The following is a 23039-nucleotide window of genomic DNA, read 5'->3' on the forward strand; positions in this document are numbered from 1 at the left end:
GCCCAGCACATTGGTGACACTGGACAATTGGCTGACTGCCTGTCCCTGAGCTCCCTGGGCTGTGGGGAAGGATGGGAGCCCCCCAGCTCTGCTCACCTTCGGGGCACTGGCTCTTCTGCACCGTGCAGCGCCGCACCTCCGTGGTGGCAGGGCACAGGGACACGTCCCCAGAGGGCGCCTGCAGGATCCGCCGTGTCCGGTCCTCATTGCCCTTCTTGAAGCCGCAGAGCTTCCTTTTCTTGGAGCAGGGCCCCCACGGCCCCCACTCACTCATTTCACATTGTGCTGCAGAGAACAGGAGAGCCCAGCTGTAACTCCTGCTCGAGCCCAGACCACCCCAGAGCCCACCTCTCCCCCACCTCAGGCTGCAAGGGAGTCTGTGCTTCCCCAGCAGGTTCCTAAGTCCCTGAGCACCCCTTCGAGTCTGTGCTTCCCAGGTCTCTGAGCACCCCTTCAAGTCTGTGTTTCCCCAGCAGGTTCCTAAGTCCCTGAGCACCCCTTCGAGTCTGTGCTTCCCAGATCTCTGAGCACCCCTTCAAGTCTGTGCTTCCCCAGCAGGTTCCTAAGTCACTGAATACCCCTTCAAGTCTGTGCTTCCCCAGCAGGTTCCTAAGTCCCCTGAGCACCCCTTCAAGTCTGTGCTTCCCAAGTCTCTGAGCACCCCTTCGAGTCTGTGTTTCCCCAGCAGGTTCCTAAGTCCACTAAGGGTACCCTGAGGGGTTTGGATCATCATCTACACCCCCTGCAGCAGAACCCAGGGCAGACAGGGCAGTGCAGGGCTGCTTACCAGGACTGCTGCACTCCATGGTGCCGTTGGCAGCAGCGTAGCCTTCGGGGCACGTCACGTAACATCTCCCTTTGTGCAAATACAAACCTTCCTTACATTTTGTGCAAAAGTTTCGACTGAAACAGGACTCACAGTTCTCAATTTTGCATTCTGGGGGGGAAAAAATTAATAAAAAAAAATCACCAAAGCCATCATGGAGTTTGATGTGAACAGAAGGCTCGAGAAGCTCCACAGTGCCAAGCCAGGGGTCTCGCAGCAGCCAGGTCTCTGAGCATCCTGTGCCACTCAGGAGTGAGTTTTCTTTGCCCCATTCCCTGTGCAGGACAGCACTGGGAGCTGCAGCCACTGCCAGGCCAGGATCAGGCAGGGTGGGAAGGTTTTGGGCTGGGGTTGAGCTGGGATCAGTCAGCCAAAGGGGAGGGTGCAAAGGATCCAGCCCTGGCTCCAGCTGCAGCTGCAGGACAGGCTGCATGGAAAGGGAGCTGGATGGAAAGCTGGCTGTGAGGGTGCTGTGCATGGACCTGCCAGGGCAGTGATCCCAAATCTCCGTGTCCAGCTCTTTCTGGTGCTCTGGCTACAAGATTCAAGTCAGGGATTTCACTCAGGGCCGCCTGAGTCTGGCGAGCAGTAGAGCAGGAAAAGAGGCACCAAGTGCCTGAAAGGATCTCCCTCCTCCCAAAGGGTGCCAGTCTGGCAACCCATGTAACAAAACTGCCCAGAGGTCCTGCAAGATCCACATCCACAGCCTGTGCAGTGCTGAGCAGGGCTGTTCTCAGGCTGCCGTGCTCAGCCCTGCCTTACCCCTTCCCCAGAGCCACAGTGTTGCGCTGTGATTTCAGGGTTTACCTCAGAACCTCAGGTCCCTCCCCTGACAATTCCCTCCCAGGTGTGTCAGTCACCTCTCCTTTCCCCTCCCAGAGCTGTCTGTCAATCCTGGAATTCCAGAAGGGCATTGAGTGATTGGCAGATCCAAAGGATGCCCTCTACCCCTGGGGGGCATTGGGCCATCCAGGTGTCCTTTGTCCCTCTGTCCCTCCCCTCCTGTCCCTGCTTGGTGGCTCCCTGCCCCTTCCCTGCCCCTCTCCCCGGGGTTCAAAGGAGCAGCAGCCACGGGCTCAGGGAGTTCTGTTGGAGCTGGTGCTGCATTCAGAGGCCTGTGGGCCAGAATAAAGCTCTGGATCCAAACCCTCCATCAGAACCGACTCCTTTCCTTCACCATCGCCTGAAAGCTTCTCTGCCACAGGGAAACCTGAGGAGCAGCCCCTGGTATGGGGGGAAGCTCCATCCCAGCACCACCAGAGCTCCTGCAGGCCTGGACTTGTCTGCAGTGCCCAGAGCAGCACCCAGCCAGCCCAAAGTGTCTGTGGGGTGAAACACCACACACCAGCCAGCCCAAAGTGTCTGTGGGGTGAAACACCACACACCCAGCCAGCCCAAAGTGTCTGTGGGGTGAAACACCACACACCCAGCCAGCCCAAAGTGTCTGTGGGGTGAAACACCACACACCAGCCAGCCCAAAGTGTCTGTGGGGTGAAACACCACACACCAGCCAGCCCAAAGTGTCTGTGGGGTGAAACACCACACACCAGCCAGCCCAAAGTGTCTGTGGGGTGAAACACCACACACCAGCCAGCCCAAAGTGTCTGTGGGGTGAAACACCACAGTGCCGCTATTTAGTTCAGCAGCAGGGCCAGACAAGCTCAGGCATGTCCTGTCTGGATATATTGATAAATATTCCAATACCCCAGCAGCTGCAGCCCTGCAGGGCCCTGCCCACACGTTCCCCAGCCCCACACTCACTGATGCACTTGTTCATGTCCGTGTTGCGAAGGCCGAAGTAGCCCAGGGGACAGGAGGGCAGGCAAATCCCGATCTGCCGGATGTCGTTCCGCTCCAGGAGGATGAAGAGTTTGGGGGAGCACCTCAGGCACCCGTTGAACTCAGAGCACAGGTCACAGCCCCTGGCACAGCCCTGGCTCAGCTCCGTGCTGACTGCAAGAGCAGCAGAGAGGCCCTGGTTAGTGCTGGGCTCTGCAGCACCAGCTGTGCCCACGAACCGCTGGCATCAGTGGCAGGGAGGGGAAGAGCTGGGGCACAGCAAGGCTCCTGCAGCCCTGGCACGCTCACAGCACTGCTCTGATGGCCACAGAGCCAGAGCTGTGCCAAGGACAGGCACGAGAGTCACAACATGGCTGTGCTGAGGAGCGGGACCCTGAAACAGCCAGAGCTGTGCCCAGGGCCTGGCACTGTCCACCCAGCTCTGAAACAGCCAGAGCTGTGCCCAGGGACCCATCCCAGCCCTGAAACAGCCAGAGCTGTGCCCAGGGACCCATCCCAGCTCTGAAACAGCCAGAGCTGTGCCCAGGGCCCTGGCACTGTCCATCCCAACCTTGAAACAGCCAGAGCTGTGCCCAGGGCCTGGCACTGCCCATCCCAACCTTGAAACAGCCAGAGCTGTGCCCAGGGCCTGGCACTGCCCACCCCAGCCCTGAAACAGCCAGAGCTGTGCCCAGGACCCAGCGCGGCCCACCCAGCCCTCTGTCTCCCATCCCTGGTGCCCATGTGGGGCACACACTAACATGGGCATGGCCCAAGGGGTTCAGCACCTTCTGCTGCCTCCCCTGCAGTTCCTCCGTGCCCAGGAGCAGAGTTCATGGCCCTGGAGCAAAACTGTTCCATTAATTCTTTTCCAGGCTGGATCTCACCCTGACCCTGCCTATGTTAAATTCTCTCTGGCAGTCAGGAGGTGTCACTGCCCCCAAAATAGAGATGTGTTCTCAGCCCCTACATTCAGTCCAAGAAAAATACTCAATCCCATGTCTTGAGAGTTTTCTGCTTTCAATTATCGTATAAAATGCTGCTTGTTTTGAAACCAATCGCATTCTTTGCAGACTAGAATGCAGGTTATTTTTATTAGTTTATTATGCAAGCCATGTCCTTGTTTATAGAAAAGCTGTGTATTTAAAAGATGTATTCTTTTAAAGACCATGTTTACTACACTTCAAAAGCAAGCACAGAGCAGCACAGTGCTCGAGAGTCAGGACTAGAGGTGAGAGAGCTGCTCTGTCCCCTCACCATGACCCAAGAGCTGTTCTATCCCCCTGCCAAGACCCAAGAGCTGCTCTGTCCCCCTGCCATGGCCCAAGAGCTGCTGTGTCCCAAAACCATGACCCAAGAGCTGCTCTGTCCCCCTGCCATGGCCCAAGAGCTGCTGTGTCCCAAAACCATGATCCAAGAACTGCCCTGTCCAATAACCATGACCCAAGAGCGGCTCCGTCCCCTCACCATGACCCAAGAGCTGCTCCGTCCCCTCACCATGACCCAAGAGCTGCTCTGTCCCCCTGCCATGACCCAAGAGCTGCTGTGTCCCAAAACCATGACCCAAGAACTGCCCTGTCCAATAACCATGACCCAAGAGCGGCTCCGTCCCCTCACCATGACCCAAGAGCTGCTCTGTCCCCCTGCCATGGCCCAAGAGCTGCTCTCTCACCCTGCCATGACCTGGCAGCCCCTGCTGCCTGCCCCAGCCCCATTTCCAGGCCTGTGGCTGCTTCAGCCTTGGGAAAAGACACCAAAGGCAGGGGGGTCCTCAGCCCCCAGCTGCCAGGAGGGTCCCCTGGTCTGGATTGGGATCCCCTTGGCACTGTGGGCCTTGGCCCCCCTACACAGAGACCCCCAGAGATCCATCCCAAATCCCTCCTGCAGCGCTGGGCTCTGGTGCCAAGCTCTGCCTCCCTGGCAAAGGTATAAACTGGGCTCCCACTGGGAATTGCCCTTTATAGCATCAGCCATGACGTCAGGTTTTCCTTGTTCTCCCAGGGCTCGGCAGTCCCAGTTTTAATATAAAATCAATTTTCTATAATTTAATTTAAAGCACTTTTAATGTAAAACAGTTCTAACATGAGCTTACATAAAGGAGGGCAATTGGCTGCTCTGGTGCCAATTCTGCCCTGCACGAGCCCCTCCTGGGGCTGGAGGCAGAACTGACCCCTCCGTGACCTCAGGCTGTTGGGAAGGATGAAAGTTTGACCAGAAAGTCTCACAGATACGTGTGCTTAGCAGAAAGATTTTTAAATGTAGAGTCTGAACAAGGAATAGAGATGGAAGCAAGTTTTGATATAGAAGAAAAGAATTGCTGAGCCAGTCTTACTGGATAACCAAGGAGGAAAAGGGGGTGTTAGTTAGAAGGGGGGTTTATGGCTTAAAGGATAAACACACCCCAAACAAGAAGATGTTTTTACCAAGCAGAAAGAGAGCACAGGCAAACAAGTCAGCAGAGTTGCAAGTAGAAAAAAGATCTCAGAATTTTCCACTCCAAGAAAACTGAAAACAACTTCTAGCTTAAACTGTAATGTACTGACTTTGAGTGATTGGAGAACAGCAACATGAATATGGTAATTATAGTAGTTATGATAGGCTATAGATAAAAGTTAAGGTATTGATTGGTTCTACTGTATTAAGATGCTCAGCAAAGTATAGAATGCAATGTAACCAAAATAAAAGTATAGAATACATTTGTAACCTAAACTCAGGGTCTCCAGGCCTGCCTGCAGCTGGAGCTGACAGCTGTAGGCACAGCTCTGTCACCCATGATTCTGGACTGCTGCAACATCTTGGATGGAATAAACTGCATTTTGAATACAATGAACTGCATTTTGGAGAGCAGCCTGGAGTCCCACATCTCTCATTCAGGCTCTTACATCAGGGGACAGGTCAGGGCACATAGGGGGTGGGATTTGGGGATCTCTGCAGGCTCTTGGGGCACCAGAGGCCCTGCCCAGCCCCCTGTGCTGTAAACACACTCACACCAGCACGGCCTTCATGAGAGGAAGCAGAGAAGGAAAACTTTTCATACATACTTCGTCTTTGCCTCTTGCCCTTCACCACCTTGCTGCTGCCTGTTGGATCCATGGAGCTCAGAAAAACCACCACCACAAGCAGTCCAAGCTGCATAGTAACTCTCCAGAGCTGCAGCCCCTCCGTCCTGGGGTGGCTGGGGGAGCGTGCTCCACAGCTGGGGGCTCTGCTGCCCCTAAATCCTCAGAGCTGAGAGTCTGTGCACAGAGCCAGGGCTGGCACCATATCCACAAGCTGCAGCAGCACCAGCCAGCTCAGGTAGCAGGGAACATGGCTCTGCCTTCATGCCTGTCAGCAGGGCAGGAGCTCGGCCCCAGGGCTGTCCAGGGCTCAGCTGTGGGTGTTAGGGGCTCACAGTGTCCAGGGGTGCTGGCAGGAACTGTAAAAGAAGAGGAGAATGGGTTAATTTGACAGACAGCATCATTCCCACAGTGGCTGGGGGTGAGCACGGGGGTTGTGGGGTGCACTGGGGGTGCTGGCAGATGGTGGTGTGGGGAGAAGTGTGCTCCAGCCTCATCCATGAGTCCCTGTTAGAGAATCCCAGAATCACTGAATTACAGAATCACTGAATCATAAAATCCCAGAATCCCAGAATCCCAGAATCCCAGAATCCCTGAATCACAGAATCACTGAATCACTGAACCCCAGAATTACTGAATCACAGAGTCACAGAATCACAGAATCCCAGAATCACAGAATCGCAGAATCACAGAATGATGAGGTTGGAAGAGACCTATAAGATCATCGAGTCCAAGCTATGCCCTAACACCTCAACCAGACCATAGCACCCAGTGCCATGTCCAGTCTTTTTTTAAACACATCCAGAGATGGTGATTCCACCACCTCCCTGGGAAGAGCATTCCAGTACTTTATTATTCTTTCAGTGAAAAATTTCTTCCTAATACCCAACCTATCCCTTCCCTGTCATAGCCTGAGACTAATAACCAGTTTGAATGCTTAGTGCATCTTTGCCATCTGCCAGTGCTGCAAACAGTAGTTATGGCTGGAACTTGTTTAAAACAGAGCCAGAGCCCTGGGCTGCCCTCCCCGAGAGGCAGATGGCTGCTGTGGGTGCCAGGCACACAAGATGTTTCCCATCAAGGGGGCACCTCTGGGGCTGGTAGTGGAGCCCAGCAGAGAGCCAGCCTGGTGTGTCTGGGGACGGGGTGGGATCCTCTGCCCAGAGCTGCTGCCTTTCTGCTCGCAGGGAATTTCCAAACCTCCCATCTCCCGTTCATTCCCCGAGGCACAGGGCAGGGTCAGCGCTGCCTGCGCAGGGCTGAGAGCGGGAGCTGCTCTGCCCCGGGCTCAGAGAGCCTGGTGTGGGGCAGGGACAGCCTGGTGTGGGGCAGGGACAGCCTGGTGTGGGGCAAACAGAGAGCCTGGTGTGGGGCAGAGAGCCCAATGTGGGGCAGAGAGCCTGGCACAGAGAGCCTGGCATGGAGCAGTGAGTCTGGCACAGGGCAGAGAGCCTGGTGTGGGGCAGAGAGCCCAGCATGGGGCAGAGAATCCAATGTGGGGCAGAGAACCCAACATGGGGCAGAGAGCCCACGCCGCCCTCCCCAAGCCATGGCACAGAGTGGCCCAGTGTGCCTGGCAGGACAGAGTGATGAGATGGCAGCACCAGCAGCACAGGCTGGCACCAAACCAACAGCTCGGCATGAACTTTGGGAGAGAGAAGGGAAGCCCAGCTGCCAGCCAGGACTCCACATCCTTTCCTGAGAGTGCCCAAACCCTTGCTCAGCTGGCTCCTGACATTTTCCCTGTACTTTTCAAGTGTTTTTCCCTGTGCCCAGTGTAAGGAAGGACAAGCTCCATGCTCCACCAAGAGCCTGGCACTGCCAAGCCAGCCCCACTCCTCTCTGCAGCTGGCAGAGCCAAGCCCTGCCAACGGCGGGCATTGTGCTGGAATGGAGGTGACAACATCTGCTCTGTGAAGTCAAATGAAACAGAAAATTGTTTTAATCCCTTTCTAATAACTGCGCAATCACCGATGCCCCAAACAACTGCTGGCGACAGAGCTGGAAGCGAGCCCGGCCTCTGCCTGGGATGGTCCCCACGGGGCTGTCCCCTCCCTGGCCCACCCTGCCTGGGGGACCTGCTGGAGGGCCACTGGCACAGCAGCCCCTGCCCCAGCCCATCTAAGGGGGGTATGGCCACCAGGGGCCATAAGAGGGGTTGTGGCCTCCAGGTGTGGCCATAACCCCTCTGGAGCACAGCACCTGGAGGGAGGGGGCTGCCCCAGCAGCAGGGTGGGCTGCTGTGACCTGGGAATTGCTGAGCCTTGTGGCAGCCCATGGCACAAACACTCCTGGCAGCCCTGGCTCACCTGTGCCACTGTGTCCCCTCATCCTGGTGGCTCTGAACGTTTCCCTGTCCCCCCACCCTGGTGGCTCTGAAGTTTTCACTGTGTGACCCGGGTATTGCTGAGCCTTGTGGCAGCCCATGGCACAAACACTCCCTGTGCCTGGCTCACTTGTGTCCCCCTGCCCTGGTGGCTCTGAACCTTTCCCTGTCCCCTGTCCTGGTGGCTCTGACCTTTCCCCTGTCCCCTGCCCTGGTGGCTCTGAACCTTTTCCCTGTCCCCTGCCCTGGTGGCTCTGAACCTTTCCCTGTGCCCCCATCCTGGTGGCTCTGACCTTTTCCCTGTCCCCTGTCCTGGTGGCTCTGAACTTTGAACTTTTCCTTGCCCCCTCACCATGGTGGCTCTGAAACTTTCCCTGTGTCCCCTCTGTCCCTGCCAGGGCAGGAGCCCAGCACTCACCATGTGCTTGTCATTACAGCCCACAGCTCCTCCACAGGATTTTCAAATAAATAATTAGTCACTTTTGTAAACACCGACTTGTTCTGCACTTCCAAGCCTGTTTGCTGCAAGCTGCTTTATAAACACTGTCAAGTGCTCCAGCTGGGCTGGTGCAGCATTCAGGGAGCTGAGCAGAGGGGGATGCCCGCAGCTCCTCCACACTTGTGCAGGACCTGGGGGCAGCAGGGTCCCTCGGAGAGGTGCTGTGGGACAGTCCCCATGCCCAGCACGGCCACTTGTGGGGATGGCATCAGTGCAGCACAGCCCAGAGTGTCCCCAAGGAGCTGCGGAGGGACCACGGTGCCGCTCCCGGTGTTTAATTCTGCCGTGTTTACACAACACTCCCAGCGTGGGCACAGCCCCAGCGTGGGGACAGCAGCAGGGATGGGGGTCCTGAGGGAGCCAACACAGCCCTGGAGTGCCAAGAGCCAGCATGGAACTCGTGGACCCCATTGCTGAGGGCAGCCAGGGCAGGGAGCGCCACGGAAACCTTGAGATTGCAGCACGAGCCAAGCGAGCACGCACTGCTGTCACACACATCTTTTATGGAAAATCCTTTCCTTAGGACTTTTCCTCCTGAGAAGCTGAGAGGCCTCAGGAACAAAATGTAAACAATGGTTATCTGCTGCTGTGGAATGCAACAGGTGCATCTGTGATTGGCCCATGTTGGATGTTTCTAATTAATGGCCAATCAAAGTGAGCTGGCTCAGACTCTCACAAACCTTTGTTATCATTCTTTCCTTTTCTATTCTTAGCTAGCCTTCTGATGAAATCCTTTCTTCTAATCTTTTAGTATAGTTTTAATATAATATATATCATAAAATAATAAATCAAGCCTTCTGAAACATGGAGTCAGATCCTCATCTCTTGCCTCATCCTAAGACCCCTGTGAACACGGTCACACACTTCTCCCTCCTGGTTTCCTTGCTTTCCAGCCCAAAAGGAGCCTTGGCTTGGCCACAGCTGCTGCCTCAGCACAGAAAGGCACTCTAGGTGCTGTCTTGGCAGCACACACACTATACACAGGTCTCCAAATCCCCCCACGAGCACTGGGGGTCTGTGGGGAGCTGTCTGGCTGGGCTGCCAGCTCTCCCCACCCTCCCTGCAGGACACGAGTTATGGTTCCTTCTGTTACTGCAGCCATCAGTCAAGCTCAGGTTGCTACAAGCAATTTCCAGTCTAAACATTCGCAGGATTTATGCCATTATCCAATCTACAGGAAGGATTTGGGGTAACCTGAATTGTTCTGAGTTCGTTTATGGAGAGACCTGGCCCCTGGATCTGAGATGGTGCTAAGCCTTGTTTGCAATTCAATCAGGATAAATTGGTCCTTGGGAGCTCCAATACAAACCAGAAAATGTAAACCATCCAGATAATTTGCCATTAGTCCTCCTACACACAAGGTGAGAAAGACCAACGTTATATCCCCAGGATATTTGAGACCTAATCCACAATAACTAAATTGCTGATATATTGCCTCTAGCTGAACCTACCAGGGATCCCAAATGTAAACAGGCTCTCCAAAGGTTTACTGAGCCTTGGAGAGAAGGACCAGATGCTGGAGGCAGGACAGGCCTGGTTCCAGCAGGAATGAACCCCTGGGAGCTGCCAACAGCCCAGCTGTGAGCTGGGGAATTTGGGTTTCCAGGAGCTGCATGGAGAATTTGAATTTCCTCGGTGTGAATATGCACAGGGTGGCTTCCTGCAGGAGGAGTCGTGGTTTTGCAGGGTTTGTTTGGTCCCACATCTCCCAGTCCAACACCCAGGACACATCACCCTGAGGGCTCCAACACCCAGGACACATCATCTCAAAGCCTCCCAGCACCAGGACACATCACCCTGAGGGCTTCCAGCACCAGGGCACACCATCCTAAAGCCTCCAACACCCAGCACACACCACCCAAGGCCTTCAACACCCAGGACACACCACCCCAAAGCCTCCAACACCCAGGACACATCACCCCAAAGTGTCCAACACTCAGCACACACCACCCTGAGGGCTCCCAGCACCAGGACACACCACCCCAAAGCCTCCCAACCCCACAGCAGAGTCCAGCTCTGGAAGGTTGTGGCTGGCAGCAGCAGCTCCATGCTGCTCACTCCCCAGCCAGCCTTTGTGGAGCTCTCAACAGGCCCCTCAAACAGCACTGATGGCAGCTAGTTATCCCTGGTTATCCCTGGTTATCCCTGGTTATCCCCTGTCCCTGTTCCACAGCACCCAGGGATGTGCCCTGGTGCTCCCTGAGCCCTCTGCCTGCTCTGCCTGTTCCCTGTGCTGGTGAGCCCATGGCAGAGCTCCCTGCCTGCTCCACCAGCCCCACCATGGCAGGGAAGGGCTGAGGGAGCAGCTTTGGGGCCTCCTTCTCTTTGGGAAAGTCGCTCAGGTGTCGCAGACATATTTTATGAAAATCTTTTTCTTTAAGATTTTTCCTTCTGAGGAGCTGAGGCCTCAGAAACAAAACGTAAACAATGCTTATCTGCTGCTGTGGAATGCAACAAGTAAATCTGTGATTAGTGTCGTGTAGATGTTTTGATTCAGTGACTAGTCACGGCAGAGCTGGCTCTCCCTCTCAGTCCGGGCCAGCTGCTTTTGTTGTCATTCTTTCCTATTCTATTCTTAGCTTAGCCTTCTGAGGAAACCTTTCCTTCTTTTCTTTTTAGTATAGTTATAATGTAATATATATATATCATAAAACAATAAATCAAGCCTTCTAAATATAGAGTCAACATTCTCATCTCTTGCCTCGCCTGACAACCCCAGTGACCACTGTCACACTCAGGGAAAGTCCATCAGCAGGGCTGATGCTCCAGGAGCAGCTCTGGGAGTCCCTCAGCACTGGAAGGTCCCACCAGGCCTGGCTCAGCCATCCCAGCTGCCACGGGGTGTCTCACGTGCCTCTGGCAAACAGCACATGCACAGGCAGAGCCACTTTGCTCTGCCTGATCCTTGAGGCAATAAAAGAGGGCTGCATTAAGTCCAATTTCCGAACCAGAAGGTCCTCATTTGATATCAGATCCCAGCGCCAAGTTCTGCAAAATCCCCGACCCATAAACTTCACTGAAAAAAAAATAAAAAAAAAAAAATAAAAGCCCGACCTGGCAGCAGAGCTATCCACACAGCATTGTTGAGGTCTGACTTCCTCCAGCAGCTCCTGCCCCGCATTCCCTGTGCTGTGACACCCTGAGGAGGGGCTGCTGCTTGTGCCCCCCCCGTGCCCTGCCCTGGCACTGGGATCTGCTCCAGCCCCTCCAGCTCAGTGCCCCACAGCAGCTGCTCCAAAAAACCCCATCCCAATGATTTTTGCAAGTCTATATGTGTTATAATTATATATATAAAATTATATAATTGTATTAGTAGTAATAGATATAATTATATAATTATATTAGTAGTAATACCTTGCATACTTCAGTGTGTGCGACAAATGATGAACAAAACTATCAAAAAAGCTTTTATCATACAAAAAACCCATAAACTTCACTGAAAAAAATTAAAATAAAAATAATAAAAGCCCAAGTGCCCAGTAAGTGCCCCACGGTAAAATAAAAGCTCAATAAGCGCCCCAAAGTGCCGCAATAAGTGCCCCAAGCCCCAAAAATAAAAGCCCAATAAATGCCCTACAGTAGCTGCTCCAAAAAAACCCATCCCAATGATTTGTTCCAAAAATAGAACTTTAAAGATACTTTGCAAGATAAGTCTATATGTGTTAAGTGTTTTAGTAATTATATTAGTAGTAGTAATACCTTGCATACTTCAGTGTGTGCGACAAATTGTGAAAAAACTATCATACAAAAAAACCCATAAACTTCACTGAAAAAAAAAAAAAAATAAAAGCCTGATCTGGCAGCAGATTGGGCTCGTGGCCACCCCTGTGCCCTGCCCTGGCACTGGGAGCTGCAGCTCCAGCTCAGTGCCCCTCAGTAGCTGCTCCAAAAACACCCTGATGCCACAGGCCTCCCTCCAGGAGCAGAGAGCTCCAGCCCTGTAAAACATCAGGAAATGTTTTACAGGGGGATTCCCGTGGCCCTCATGCCAGCACACAGGCTGCTCTGCAGAAGGAGGAGGAGGCAGAGCCCTGAGGCAGGCAGGCTGCAGGATCTGTGCCTGCTGCTTCTCCAGAGAACCAGAGCAGCAGCTGGAGCTGCTGGAATCACCCTGGCAGGCACAGCTCTGTGTTTGGGGTCTCACTGCACTCATGGGAGCAGCAATCCTGTGTCTGTGGGTCCAGCAGGCACAGCTGTGTGCTGTGAGGATCTATAGGAGCATTTCCAGAGTTTTTGGTAGTGCTCAGGGCATCCCTGCATCTCCAGAGCTTTTGGTAGTGCTCAGGGCATCACTGCCCTGCATTTCCAGAGCTTTTGGCTCAGAGCATCCCTGCATTTCCAGAGCTCTTGGCTGTGCTCAGGGTATCCCTGCATCTCCAGAGCTTTTGGCTGTGCCAAGGGCATCCCTGCCCTGCATTCCAGAGCTCTTGGCCGTGTTCAGGGCATCCCTGCCCTGCATTTCCACAGCTTTTGGCATCCCAGCCCTGCATTTCCCGAGCTCTTGGCCGTGCTCAGGGCATCCCTGCATTTCCCGAGCTCTTGGCCGTGCTCAGAGCATCCCAGCCCCGCATTTCCCGAGCGGCTCCCGGCTCCTCCCTGCCGCGTCCCTCAGGGTGGTGCTGCTGCTCTCGCAGCGGCCGCGCAGGGCCGGGGGAGCTGATCCAGCTCCAGCGATCCTTTTATTCCAGGGTGGTTTCCAGGCGTGCTGCAGCGCTGGCATTGCTGCCATCCTCCCACCCAGCGTGCACAGGCCTGGCCCCACAGCGGGGTGAGGGATGGAGCCAGGGGTTCACCCACTCTGAGCTCAGACAAAGTCACTGTGCATGGAGAATCCTCCAAAAAGAGGCTCCACTGCATTCAGTCCCTGGCAGGTCTCAGCACAGACCTGGCCACCCCAGCACTGTCAGCACTGCCCCAAGCTCACAGACCTCCAGGTGACAGATTTTTGTGTCTGGGCACCTGCTGACCCCCGTGCAGCAGAGTGGAGGCTCCACGTGTGCACACATGGACTAGAAAAGAAAGACTAGAAAAACTAGAAAAAGAAAGTCAAATGAAAGCTGGGGGATTTTGGCAGACTTCAGAGTGACAAGGGACCTCAGAAGAAGATCATTTATGTTTCCAGAGCCATGTCATCCCCTTCGTCTGCCTGGATCATTGCCTGTATTACCCTATTTTAATGCCTTTCACTGTAAAGTGCCTCTTTAAACCCAAACCCCACCACCTGAACGCCCCTCCTGGGTACCCAGGGCCGTTCAGGGGAACACACATGCCTGAGCCTATAAATTACTCCAAGCCCAGTGACCCCCAGCCACATCTCACAGCACCTGGCTCCATCAGCACCGAGGCTGAAGCCACCTTGACCCTTGGGGAGCTGAGTCCCAGCCGGGCTGCAGAGCCCTCACTGCATCCAGCACCAGCTGCCCACACCACTCTAATTACTGCCATCATCCCCGTTATTAATTATCTCCCCACGGATCCCCCATTCCAGCTGTTCTTGCCCCGTGCTCCCCATGGGTGCCTGGCAGGAACTTTGCCTTAGGTGCAGCCACAGCAGGACTGAGGCAGCAGCAAATTACCTGCTCATCCTCCCATTGCCCCGTGCCTGGCACCAGGGGGAGGGCAGAGGGCACAGCTGGACCCCACAACTGGCCCAGAACCAGCCTGGAGCTCCAGGCAGCTGATCAACACCCCAGCTCCCTGTCCCCAGTTTGGGATGGGGCCAGGGCACACAGAGAGCAGCCCAGCTCTGTCCCACTGTCCCTGCCCCCAACCTGGATGGTAACACGATGCCAGAGGACACACAGAGCAACCAGGGGGCACACAGAGAGCAGCCCAGCTCCCTGTCCTTGTCCCCAGCCCAGGATGGTAACACAGTGCCAGGGGCACACAGAGAGAGCAGCCAGGGCACACAGAGCAGCCCAGCTCCCTGTCCTTCTGTCCCTCTGTCCCTCTGTCCCTCTGTCCCCAGCCCGGGATGGTAACACGGTGCCAGGGCACACACAGAGATCAGCCCAGCTCTGTCCCTCTGTCCCTCTGTCCCTCTGTCCCTGTCCCCAAGCCCAGGATGGTAACACAGTGCCAGGGCACACACAGAGATCAGCCCAGCTCCCCTGCAAGCCGCAGCAGCTCGGGGGAAGGGAGACGAGGGAGGAAGGGGATCCCACAGATGGTGCTGTGATCCCGCTCAGCTCTCATTGTCTGCGCTCATTATCCACGTTGCACAAGGCAAGCCCGCGGGCAGATGCTGACACGGCTCTCGGGCTCTTCATTAGCAGCCCCGCGTTGCAAAAGCTCCATCCACACAAACATGCATGCTTGAAGCCCTTACCTTCAACTTGTCACTCCCTCATCCCTGCGGAAAAGACTCTGCTGGGTGCTCAGGTTTAAAACGCTACAAGAACAACTACAAAATGCCTCAGTTCCTCCAGAGAAAGTTACGCGCACGTTTCTGTCAAAAAAACCGAAAAATAGATTCATGGCGTGTCCATGGAGAAGCCTGGTGCGTGTGGAGGTTTTGGTGGCTCGGTTTTTAAGGCAGGTTGCTGAAGGGGCTCCCGGGTTTGGCACAGAGGAACAAACCCTCCTGCGATGTGCGGGATCCCGGCTCGGGCTGGCTCCTACTCCCTCAGCCCACGCTGCAGAGCAGAAAGTTCGTGATCACCTTAGAGCAATTTGCACGTCCATAAATCCTGCTCTCAATCCGCAGACTCCGTCCCCATCCACCGGCTAGGGGACTGCTTTATGATTATTATTATTATTATTATTATTATTATTATTATTATTATTATTATTACCAGAGTCTCCAGCTTTGTAAAGGCATCCAGTGCAAACTCCTGCATGAGGGAATTCCACCCCACTGGTACCACCTCCTAAGACAATATCCAGCCAAAATATTGTGTGGCTGTTGCAAAACCCGGACTGGAGCTCCACAAAGGACCTTCCAGCCCCGCATCCAGAGCCAGCAGGGTCTCAGTGAATTACTGCAGAGTGACACACCATCCAGTTGTCTTTGTAGTCTTTTTTTTATTTATGACAGCTAATTCCGAGTTATTACTAACATTTCAGTGGTAAGTGGCATATGAAGTCATCAGCTGTCACAACTGCATCTGTTAATAAACATGCCAGATATTAAAAGCAGCTTATTATCCTCTGAAGGGGGGAAGCCATGAAGGCAAAGAGCTCCAAGCCTGGTTGTTTTCCCACTGCTGGCTGTGCAGCAGGAGGAAACACTCCTGCTCAGGGGAGCAGCATGGCTGTGGTGGGACTGCCGGGGATACCTGCCCTGCAGCACCCCTGAGCAGCCTGGGAGCTCTGCTCCCTGTGCTCTCAGTGCCCTGTGCCTCCTCCAGCAGGGTGAGCACATGGCAGAGCCTGCTCTGTGCAGGGGAGCAGGGGATCAGTGCTCAGGCACCTTCCCTGAGCCCCACCATGGCTGCTGGGGTGGGCAGATCCTGCACAGGGGCTCAGGTGCTCCCAGGAGCCCTGGCCAGTGCTCCTGTACTAGGAAATTTCTCAAGTGCCACCAAATGTTGTCAGGGACAACGTCACTCCATTGACTGGATGAGTAAAAAATTCTGGTGAACCCAAAATCTGTATTTCACGCACATTTGAGCAGCCAGACCTCCTTTCTGATACTGGAGTGGTGCAGCCTCAGCTGACGGCTCTAAATCAAGTTTCTAACTGAGCAATAAACCCAAAGTCAGATATAAACCCAATTTATCAGCAATAAACCCAAATTGTGCTGGCAGTGCTGACAGCCCCAGATGCAGCAGCAGGGCTAGAGCACAGCAGTGACCAGCCAACAGAGCAGCGGGGCTGGCTGGAGGCAAAGGGACTCACTCACAGCTCCCTGCTGCCAGAGGTGTCATTGCAGACACATCTGCAATTTCTGTGTCAATCCCACTAAAACCTGCTCAATAAACCCAGCACCAAGTCCTGCATTTCCTCCCCCTCTGACAGGAGCTCATTTGCAGCTTTGGTTTCCTTTAGCTAATGGCTCTTGAGGCTGATCCTAAATTAATCCCAAACAGGTTGTTTCTCTCCAGTACAAAAGGACATGAAATTCCCTGTTTTAGCAGGAGAAGATGCCAAGCTGCTCCAGATGGAAAGCAGAGGGTTCCTTCACACCCACAGTGGGTTCCCTGGGCTCCTCTGGCTGGGACATGGCACAGTGGCTCCGCACAAAGCTGAGGGGACAGCCCCACTCTGCTTCTGCACAGGGGGTGCCAATTGCCCCACATCCCCTAGCCCACATTAAAGGACATGCTTCTCCTCTACTGTTGGGGTCTCTGCTGCTCACAGTGACCCCAAGATGGGTTAGAAAGTCTCTTTTCCCAGCCTGGTGCTCGAAGAAGGAGTCAGACGCTTCAGTTCTCGTTCTCAAGGCTGTTTATTGTATCTTACCTATAAAATTTTTTCTCCTGTCCAGCCCAGGTCTGCTCAGCAGGACAGACAGAGGCACTCTGGCCACACTCAGGGCAGTGTTGTTATCTTTTTATACTAAAAACTACGTGTACAATATTTACCATAACTTCCCAATACCTATCACCTATGTTAGACAGTGAGCTTCTACTCTAAACCAATCCCAAAGTGCCACCATCACAGCAGAAGATGGAGGCCAAGAAGAAGAAGGAGAAGAAGGACAGGACATGCCCAGATCCCTCCATCTTGCCTTCTGAACCCCCATTCTAAAAACCCCAAAATTCTACATTTTCACCCTGTGATAGTGATTAATTCACTATCATTCTATTCAGACTCTTGTGGCTTGTAACTCCTCACACAAAGCTGGTAATTGTTTCCAGCCCATGGGGTGGTGTTAGGTTTTTATACTATGAACTACATGTACTTTATTTACAATGACTTCCCAATACCTATCACCTGTGTTAGACAGTGAGCTTCTACTCTAAACCAATCCAAAAGTGCCACCATCACAGCAGAAGATGGAGGCCAAGAAGAAGAAGGAGAAAGGCTGGACACACCCAGATCCCTCCATCTTTCCCCCTGAACCTCCATTCTAAAAACACCAAAAATCTATTTTTCACCCCGTGATAAATTCACTGTCATTCTACTTAATTTGTCATGGCTTGCAGATTTTCATCTAAGGTTGGTAATTTGCTCCATGGGTCATAATCAAAACCACAGCGGCATTTTTGGGTCTCTGAGACCCCTGGCCGGGGCCTTGGCTGCTCAGGACAGCCAGAGGGATGTCCTGGGTCCTGACACTCTACATTAAAACCTGCAATATTTTGGTCCAGTTTCATCCCTCTACAGTTCCTGCTTTGCAAAAAACCTCTGCCTCTCTCAAAGGTGTCTCCATGGAAGGCTGACCCTGCCCAGGGACCCCCAGGAGCCCTGTGCCTGCCCTGGTGCAGCTGAGGACAGGGGGGCTGTGCCTGTACCCAGGTCTGCACCACAGCTTCTTTCAGACCCTTATTAACCCCAGCAGTGCCCACAAACCCCCAGCTGGCACAGAAGGTGCATTACTCATCCCTGGTGCCTCAGCAGCCTCTGATAATATCTCAGCACAAGCAAAAAGCAGAAAAGGCACTCACAGAGAAAGCAGAAGGAAAGTGAGTACATCCTGAAGTGTCTGTGACACTCCCAGACTGGACATGAGCTCTTTTCTGGCTGCTGCTCTGAGGTTTCTGTGCTGCAGGATGACTGATAGCCCAGGCAGTTGTTTATAACACCTGAGCATCAGCAGGGTCTCAGGAGCACAGTTCTGCCCATTGGCTCCACTCCTGCTCTGGCTGCAAGGCAATGCCTGCGCTCCTGGCAGGGCTCACAGGGTCAGGCACAGGGATCACACCTGCTGTGGAGATGGGAGAGCCAGAGGATGTGGAGCTGACCTCCTGACAGGATCACCCAGGCATCCCTGTGCTCCCTGAGCAAGCCCAGGCTTCCCTCCAGCCCCTGCTGCTGGCTCCTGTGGGAGCCTCTCCATGGGGATTGTCCCCATCCTCATCCTCATCCCTGCTGGAGTTGCCCCATGGGGGATTGTCCCCATCCTCATCCCAGGCTGCTGCTGAAAGCCACAGCTGGCCAAGGGGAGGCCAGGATGGGGAGGATGAGGAAGGAAGGGCTCCCTCGGTGGGAGGGACCATGGCACAACCATGGCAGCTCTGCCTTTTCTCTTTCTGCCTTTTGGCCCCTCCAGTTTTGGGATGCAGTCATTGTGGGGACCTGGAGGTGAGGCTGGCCCAGCTCCTGTGTGCCCAGGGCAGCCCCTGTGTGCCCAGGGCAGCCCCTGTGTGCCCCACCTCGCTGTTCAGACCCCTCTCCAGGCCCTGGCACGTCTCCTGGCACCCCATCCCTGCAGTCTGGATGTTCCCCTGTCCCCAAGGAGCAGCATTCTGTGCATGTTGGGAAATGCTCCTTTCCCATTTGCTCCCCGGGCCCTTTCCCCTGTTGGTTTAGGAATGCTGTTTGAATTAGCTGCAGGGTTTGCAAACAGACCCCCTTGTTTTCCTTTCCCAGTGCGGGGAGGCTTCTGTTCTCTCTGGCCTGCTGGATTAACCAGGGGCCTTGCCCACTGACCTCTCTGCAGCTCAGGGAAGCTAATTTAATCCCAATATTGTTACAGATCACAGCAGGACGGATGTCACAGATTCCTTGAGGCAGAGCAGCTCGGAGTGAGCGCTGGCAGGGCCAGCAGCACTCGGGGTTTGTAGATGTTGTGTGGGGCAGTTCACCAAGCTCCTCAACAGTCTGGTCCCACAAAAGTGACAGAAACAGCATTTACCAGATGATCAAGCTTCAGATGCAAAAGATAGACATGTAAAAAAGCTATCCAAAATCAGTGTAAAGTGAGAAAGCACCAGGCTTTTGCCCGAGATACAGAAAAAAGAAGAAACCAGTGCAAATCAATGTTATTCCAAATATGATGTAGATAGAAATCTTCTATTGTGAAAAATGCCTTAAACTGTCTTGCTGAACTGACCTCAGCAAGACAAAAGAAAATTTTTTATAGATAAGATAAAATAAACAACCTTAAAACTGAAAAATAAATAACCCTAACTTCTTCAAACACCGAGCTGAGAAAAGAGATTTTCGAACTTTTCTCAGAATCACTCTGACCAGCTAAAGATCCCGACAGTAGAGGCAGGAGCTGCTGCAGTTTCCTGTTAAATTCCCTCTGCAGAGCTCCTGCAGCTGGGGAGGAGAGCAGCACTGGGGATCCCCTGAGCACAGAGGAGATGCTGTACCTGCATCCCCAGTGCCCCTGGCATGCCAGGGCGTGGAGGGTGGCTCTGAATCCTGGCAGAAGAGAGGGAGATGCAGACTCACATCTCCTCACTGTTTCTTTCTCATTATTATTCTTTTTTCTTTGGTGTCAGAACTCAGCACATCCCTCTGGGCGTCCAGAGTTGCTGGGACCCCGCCGGGGGCTCAGAGACCCTGGCACACAGCCCAGAGCACCTGGGGATTTGATTCTGACCCCTGGAGCAAGTTACCAGCTTTGTATGAGGACATGAAAGTCACAGAGGTTTGAATAGTGTAATAATAAAATGATCACAGGTTGAAAATGTAGATTTTTGGATTTTTGGTATGGGGGTTGTGGGGACAAGATGGAGGAACTTGGGCGTGTCCAGCCTTTCTCCTTCTTCTTGTTCTCCATTTCCTGCAGTGATGTTGGCGCTTTAGGATTGGTTTAGAGTAGAAGCTCACTGTCCAACACAGGTGATAGGTATTGGGAATTAAGTGTAAATATGTTATATGTAGTTTGTAGGATAAAAGTTTGTAGTATATATGTTTGTAGTATATAAGTTTGTAGTATATATGTTTGTAGTATAAAAGGACAACACCACCTCGGGGGCGGTCAGAGTGCCTGTGGCTGCCCTGCTGAGCAGATCTCGGCTGGGCAGAAAGAAAATTTTATAGATAAGAATTAATAAACAACCTCAAGACCGAAAAGTGAAGAGTCCAGACTCGTTCTTCAGCCAGCGCGGGCTGAAGCAGAGACATCCTGCACATCTCGGGGCTGCAATTATCAACAGCAACCCAAGACTTTGCTACCTGCTCCTGAAAGTGATGCTGAGCCTGGAAAAGGCCTCAGCACCCTCACAGCAGGGCAATCCATGCCCACCTCACTTGTATTTGCAGGGGCAAATCTGCACTCTCATGCTGTCCCTGCTCTGCCTCCCCTGGCCCCACCTGAAGCCATCTCTGTCCCAGGGAGGGTGTCCAGAGAGGTGCAGGAGCCACCAGGGCTTGGGGGGAAGCCCTGCCTCTCCCAGCATTGCTCAGGGGGCTTTGATGTTTGGGAAAAATAAATCACTTTGGGGTACCATTAAAGAGGAGTTTGAATGATGACACATCACAGGGCTGGGGCTTGCAGCATTTCTTGGAAACTCCGTGCAGAGCTGGAAGTGGAAGAGGCCACTGGCACAGCCAGGAGGGCATGGAACCGAGAGCCTCTGCAGCAGGAGTGGCTCTGGGAGCAGCTTGTCCCTCTGCAGGCAGCTGCTCCCTCCCTGCTGCCTCTGCTGCTGCTGCAGAGGTCCCTGAGGAGCAGGGCCAGAGCCTGAGGAGCACAAATGGGGCACCCAAGGGAGCCACAGCCCTGGGAGCCACTCCTGGGAGACTGGGACAGGCCTGGGAGCTGGGCATGCAGCCCCTGCTCAAGCCCATCCTTCTCTCAGCCATGATCAGCTCTTGGGAACATTCCTGCTGGATGACATTTCCCAAGGCATAGAGAAAAAAAAAAGAAAAAAAAAAAAAGCACTTTTTTTCCCAATATAAATTCTTGCAACATTAAAAACCCCACACAATAGTTGTAAGCCCTGGAACGGCTGGGGGTAAAAAAGTTACAGTTCAACATGGAAATAGCACTGCCATCTCCAACTGGTGAGTCCCAGATGTGGCACATCATGTGGGACAAAACCCCACGGGCAGGACATGCAGGAAGCCTGGGATTGTTGGGGGCTCCCTTCACCCTGTGGGGACAGCCTGGGGAGTCCTGTGGGTCACCTGCACAGCCAGGGCAGAGCCCTGAATCCTTGTCAGGAGCCAGGACATCCCTGTGGCTGTCCTGGACTGCCAGGACCCTGGCAGGGGGCTCAGAGACCCTGGCACAGAGCCCAAAATGCCCCTGTGGTTTTGATTATGACCCATGGAGCAAGTTACCAACCTTATATGAGGATCTGCAAGCCATGACAAATTAAGTAGAATGACAGTGAATTTATCACAGGGTGAAAAAGTAGATTTTTGGAGTTTTAGAATGAGGGTTTAGGGGGCAAGATGGAGGAATCTGGGTGTGTCCAGCCTTTCTCCTTCTTCTTCTTGGCCTCCATCTTCTGCTGTGATGGTGGCACTTTTGGATTGGTTTAGAGTAGAAGCTCACTGTCTAACATAGGTGATAGGTATTGGGAAGTTATTGTAAATATTGTACACGTAGTTTTTAGTATAAAAAGATAACACTGCCCTGAGTGTGGCCAGAGTGCCTCTGTCTGTCCTGCTGAGCAGACCTGGGCTGGACAGGAGAAAGAATTTTATAGATAAGAAACAATAAACAACCTTGAGAACAAGAACTGAAGAGCTCTGACTCCTTCTTCAGCTGCCAGGCTGGGAAAAGAGACTTTTTAAAACATCTTGGGGTCACTCTGACCAGCGACAGGCCCCAGCACATCCTGGGCTGGCACTGGCACTGGCACAGAGCTCCTTGCTGGCCCAGCTGTGCCCACGGAGAGCAGGATGCAGCAGAAGGGGCCTGAGGCAGTTTTGGAACCCTGGGATGATTTTGGGATGCTGGGGCGGTTTGGGAATGCCCCAGACATGAGCTGGAGGTTTCCTGCTCACCCACAGAATAGATGTTGGTGCTCTGGTTGTCCTGACACAGCAGCAGTGGGTGGGAAGTGCCTGTCTGTGTGTCCTCACCAGCAGTGGACGTGTGTCCCCTGGGCAGGGACCCCTCCAGGCTGGCCCAGGAGCGTCACTGGGCTGAGAGCAGCTGAGCAGATCAGCAGCAAAACCCTGTGCAGCAAAAGCAGTTAGTGATGTCCTCTCACTGCTCTATCCTGAGCCACTTCCAGAACATGCTAATTACATGTAATTACTCTAATTACAGCTTGGCTCTCTCCCAAGGGTGCACATCTGCCATGCCCAGCCACCTTCTGCCGTGCAGCAGTCCTGCAGAACTCTCCAGCAGAGCCAAGAGCTTTGCTGGTGTGGATGGGAAATGTCCACATCTTGTGTCTTAAACCATATAATTCATTGGATGCAGCACTGAGCAAGGAGCTGATTCTGCCTGGGGGGTTTGGTCATTGTACAGACATGGAGGGGAGAGAGACACTGCAGGGTGAGGCTGGGCTGGAGGAGGCTGGGCAGGGAGCAAGGCTCAGGCTCCCAGAGGGGAAGCCAGGATGGGGATTGTCCCCATCCTCATCCCCATCCTCTCCATGGGGATTGTCCCCATCCTCATCCCTATCCTCTCCATGGGGATTGTCCCCATCCTCATCCCCATCCTCTCCATGGGGATTGTTCCCATCCTCATCTCTGTCCTCTCCATGGGGATTGTCCCCATCCTCATCCCCATCCTCTCCATGGGGATTG

At 53.6% G+C, this 23039-nt stretch overlaps 1 protein-coding gene across 2 annotated transcripts in view; it reads right to left on the reverse strand.

Annotated features, from left to right (window-relative positions):
• Positions 1-23039, reverse strand: part of RSPO1 (R-spondin 1) — a 31533-nt gene that overhangs the window by 3499 nt on the left and 4995 nt on the right. Inside the window, exons 1-5 of one of the 2 annotated variants that reach the window (XM_030964751.1) lie at positions 14818-15314; positions 5647-6023; positions 2588-2779; positions 788-937; positions 97-285 (exon numbers count right to left, since the gene is read on the reverse strand). In XM_030964751.1, the coding sequence (XP_030820611.1) occupies positions 97-285; positions 788-937; positions 2588-2779; positions 5647-5740 (625 nt within the window). In that variant the 5' untranslated portion in view covers positions 5741-6023; positions 14818-15314. Of the gene's footprint in view, positions 1-96; positions 286-787; positions 938-2587; positions 2780-5646; positions 6024-14817; positions 15315-23039 lie in introns of those variants that run through there. The other variant, XM_030964750.1, reaches the window with a different exon arrangement.

The sequence above is a fragment of the Camarhynchus parvulus genome, chromosome 23, assembly GCF_901933205.1.
Source record: "Camarhynchus parvulus chromosome 23, STF_HiC, whole genome shotgun sequence".
In the NCBI taxonomy this organism is placed as follows: Eukaryota; Metazoa; Chordata; class Aves; order Passeriformes; family Thraupidae; genus Camarhynchus; species Camarhynchus parvulus.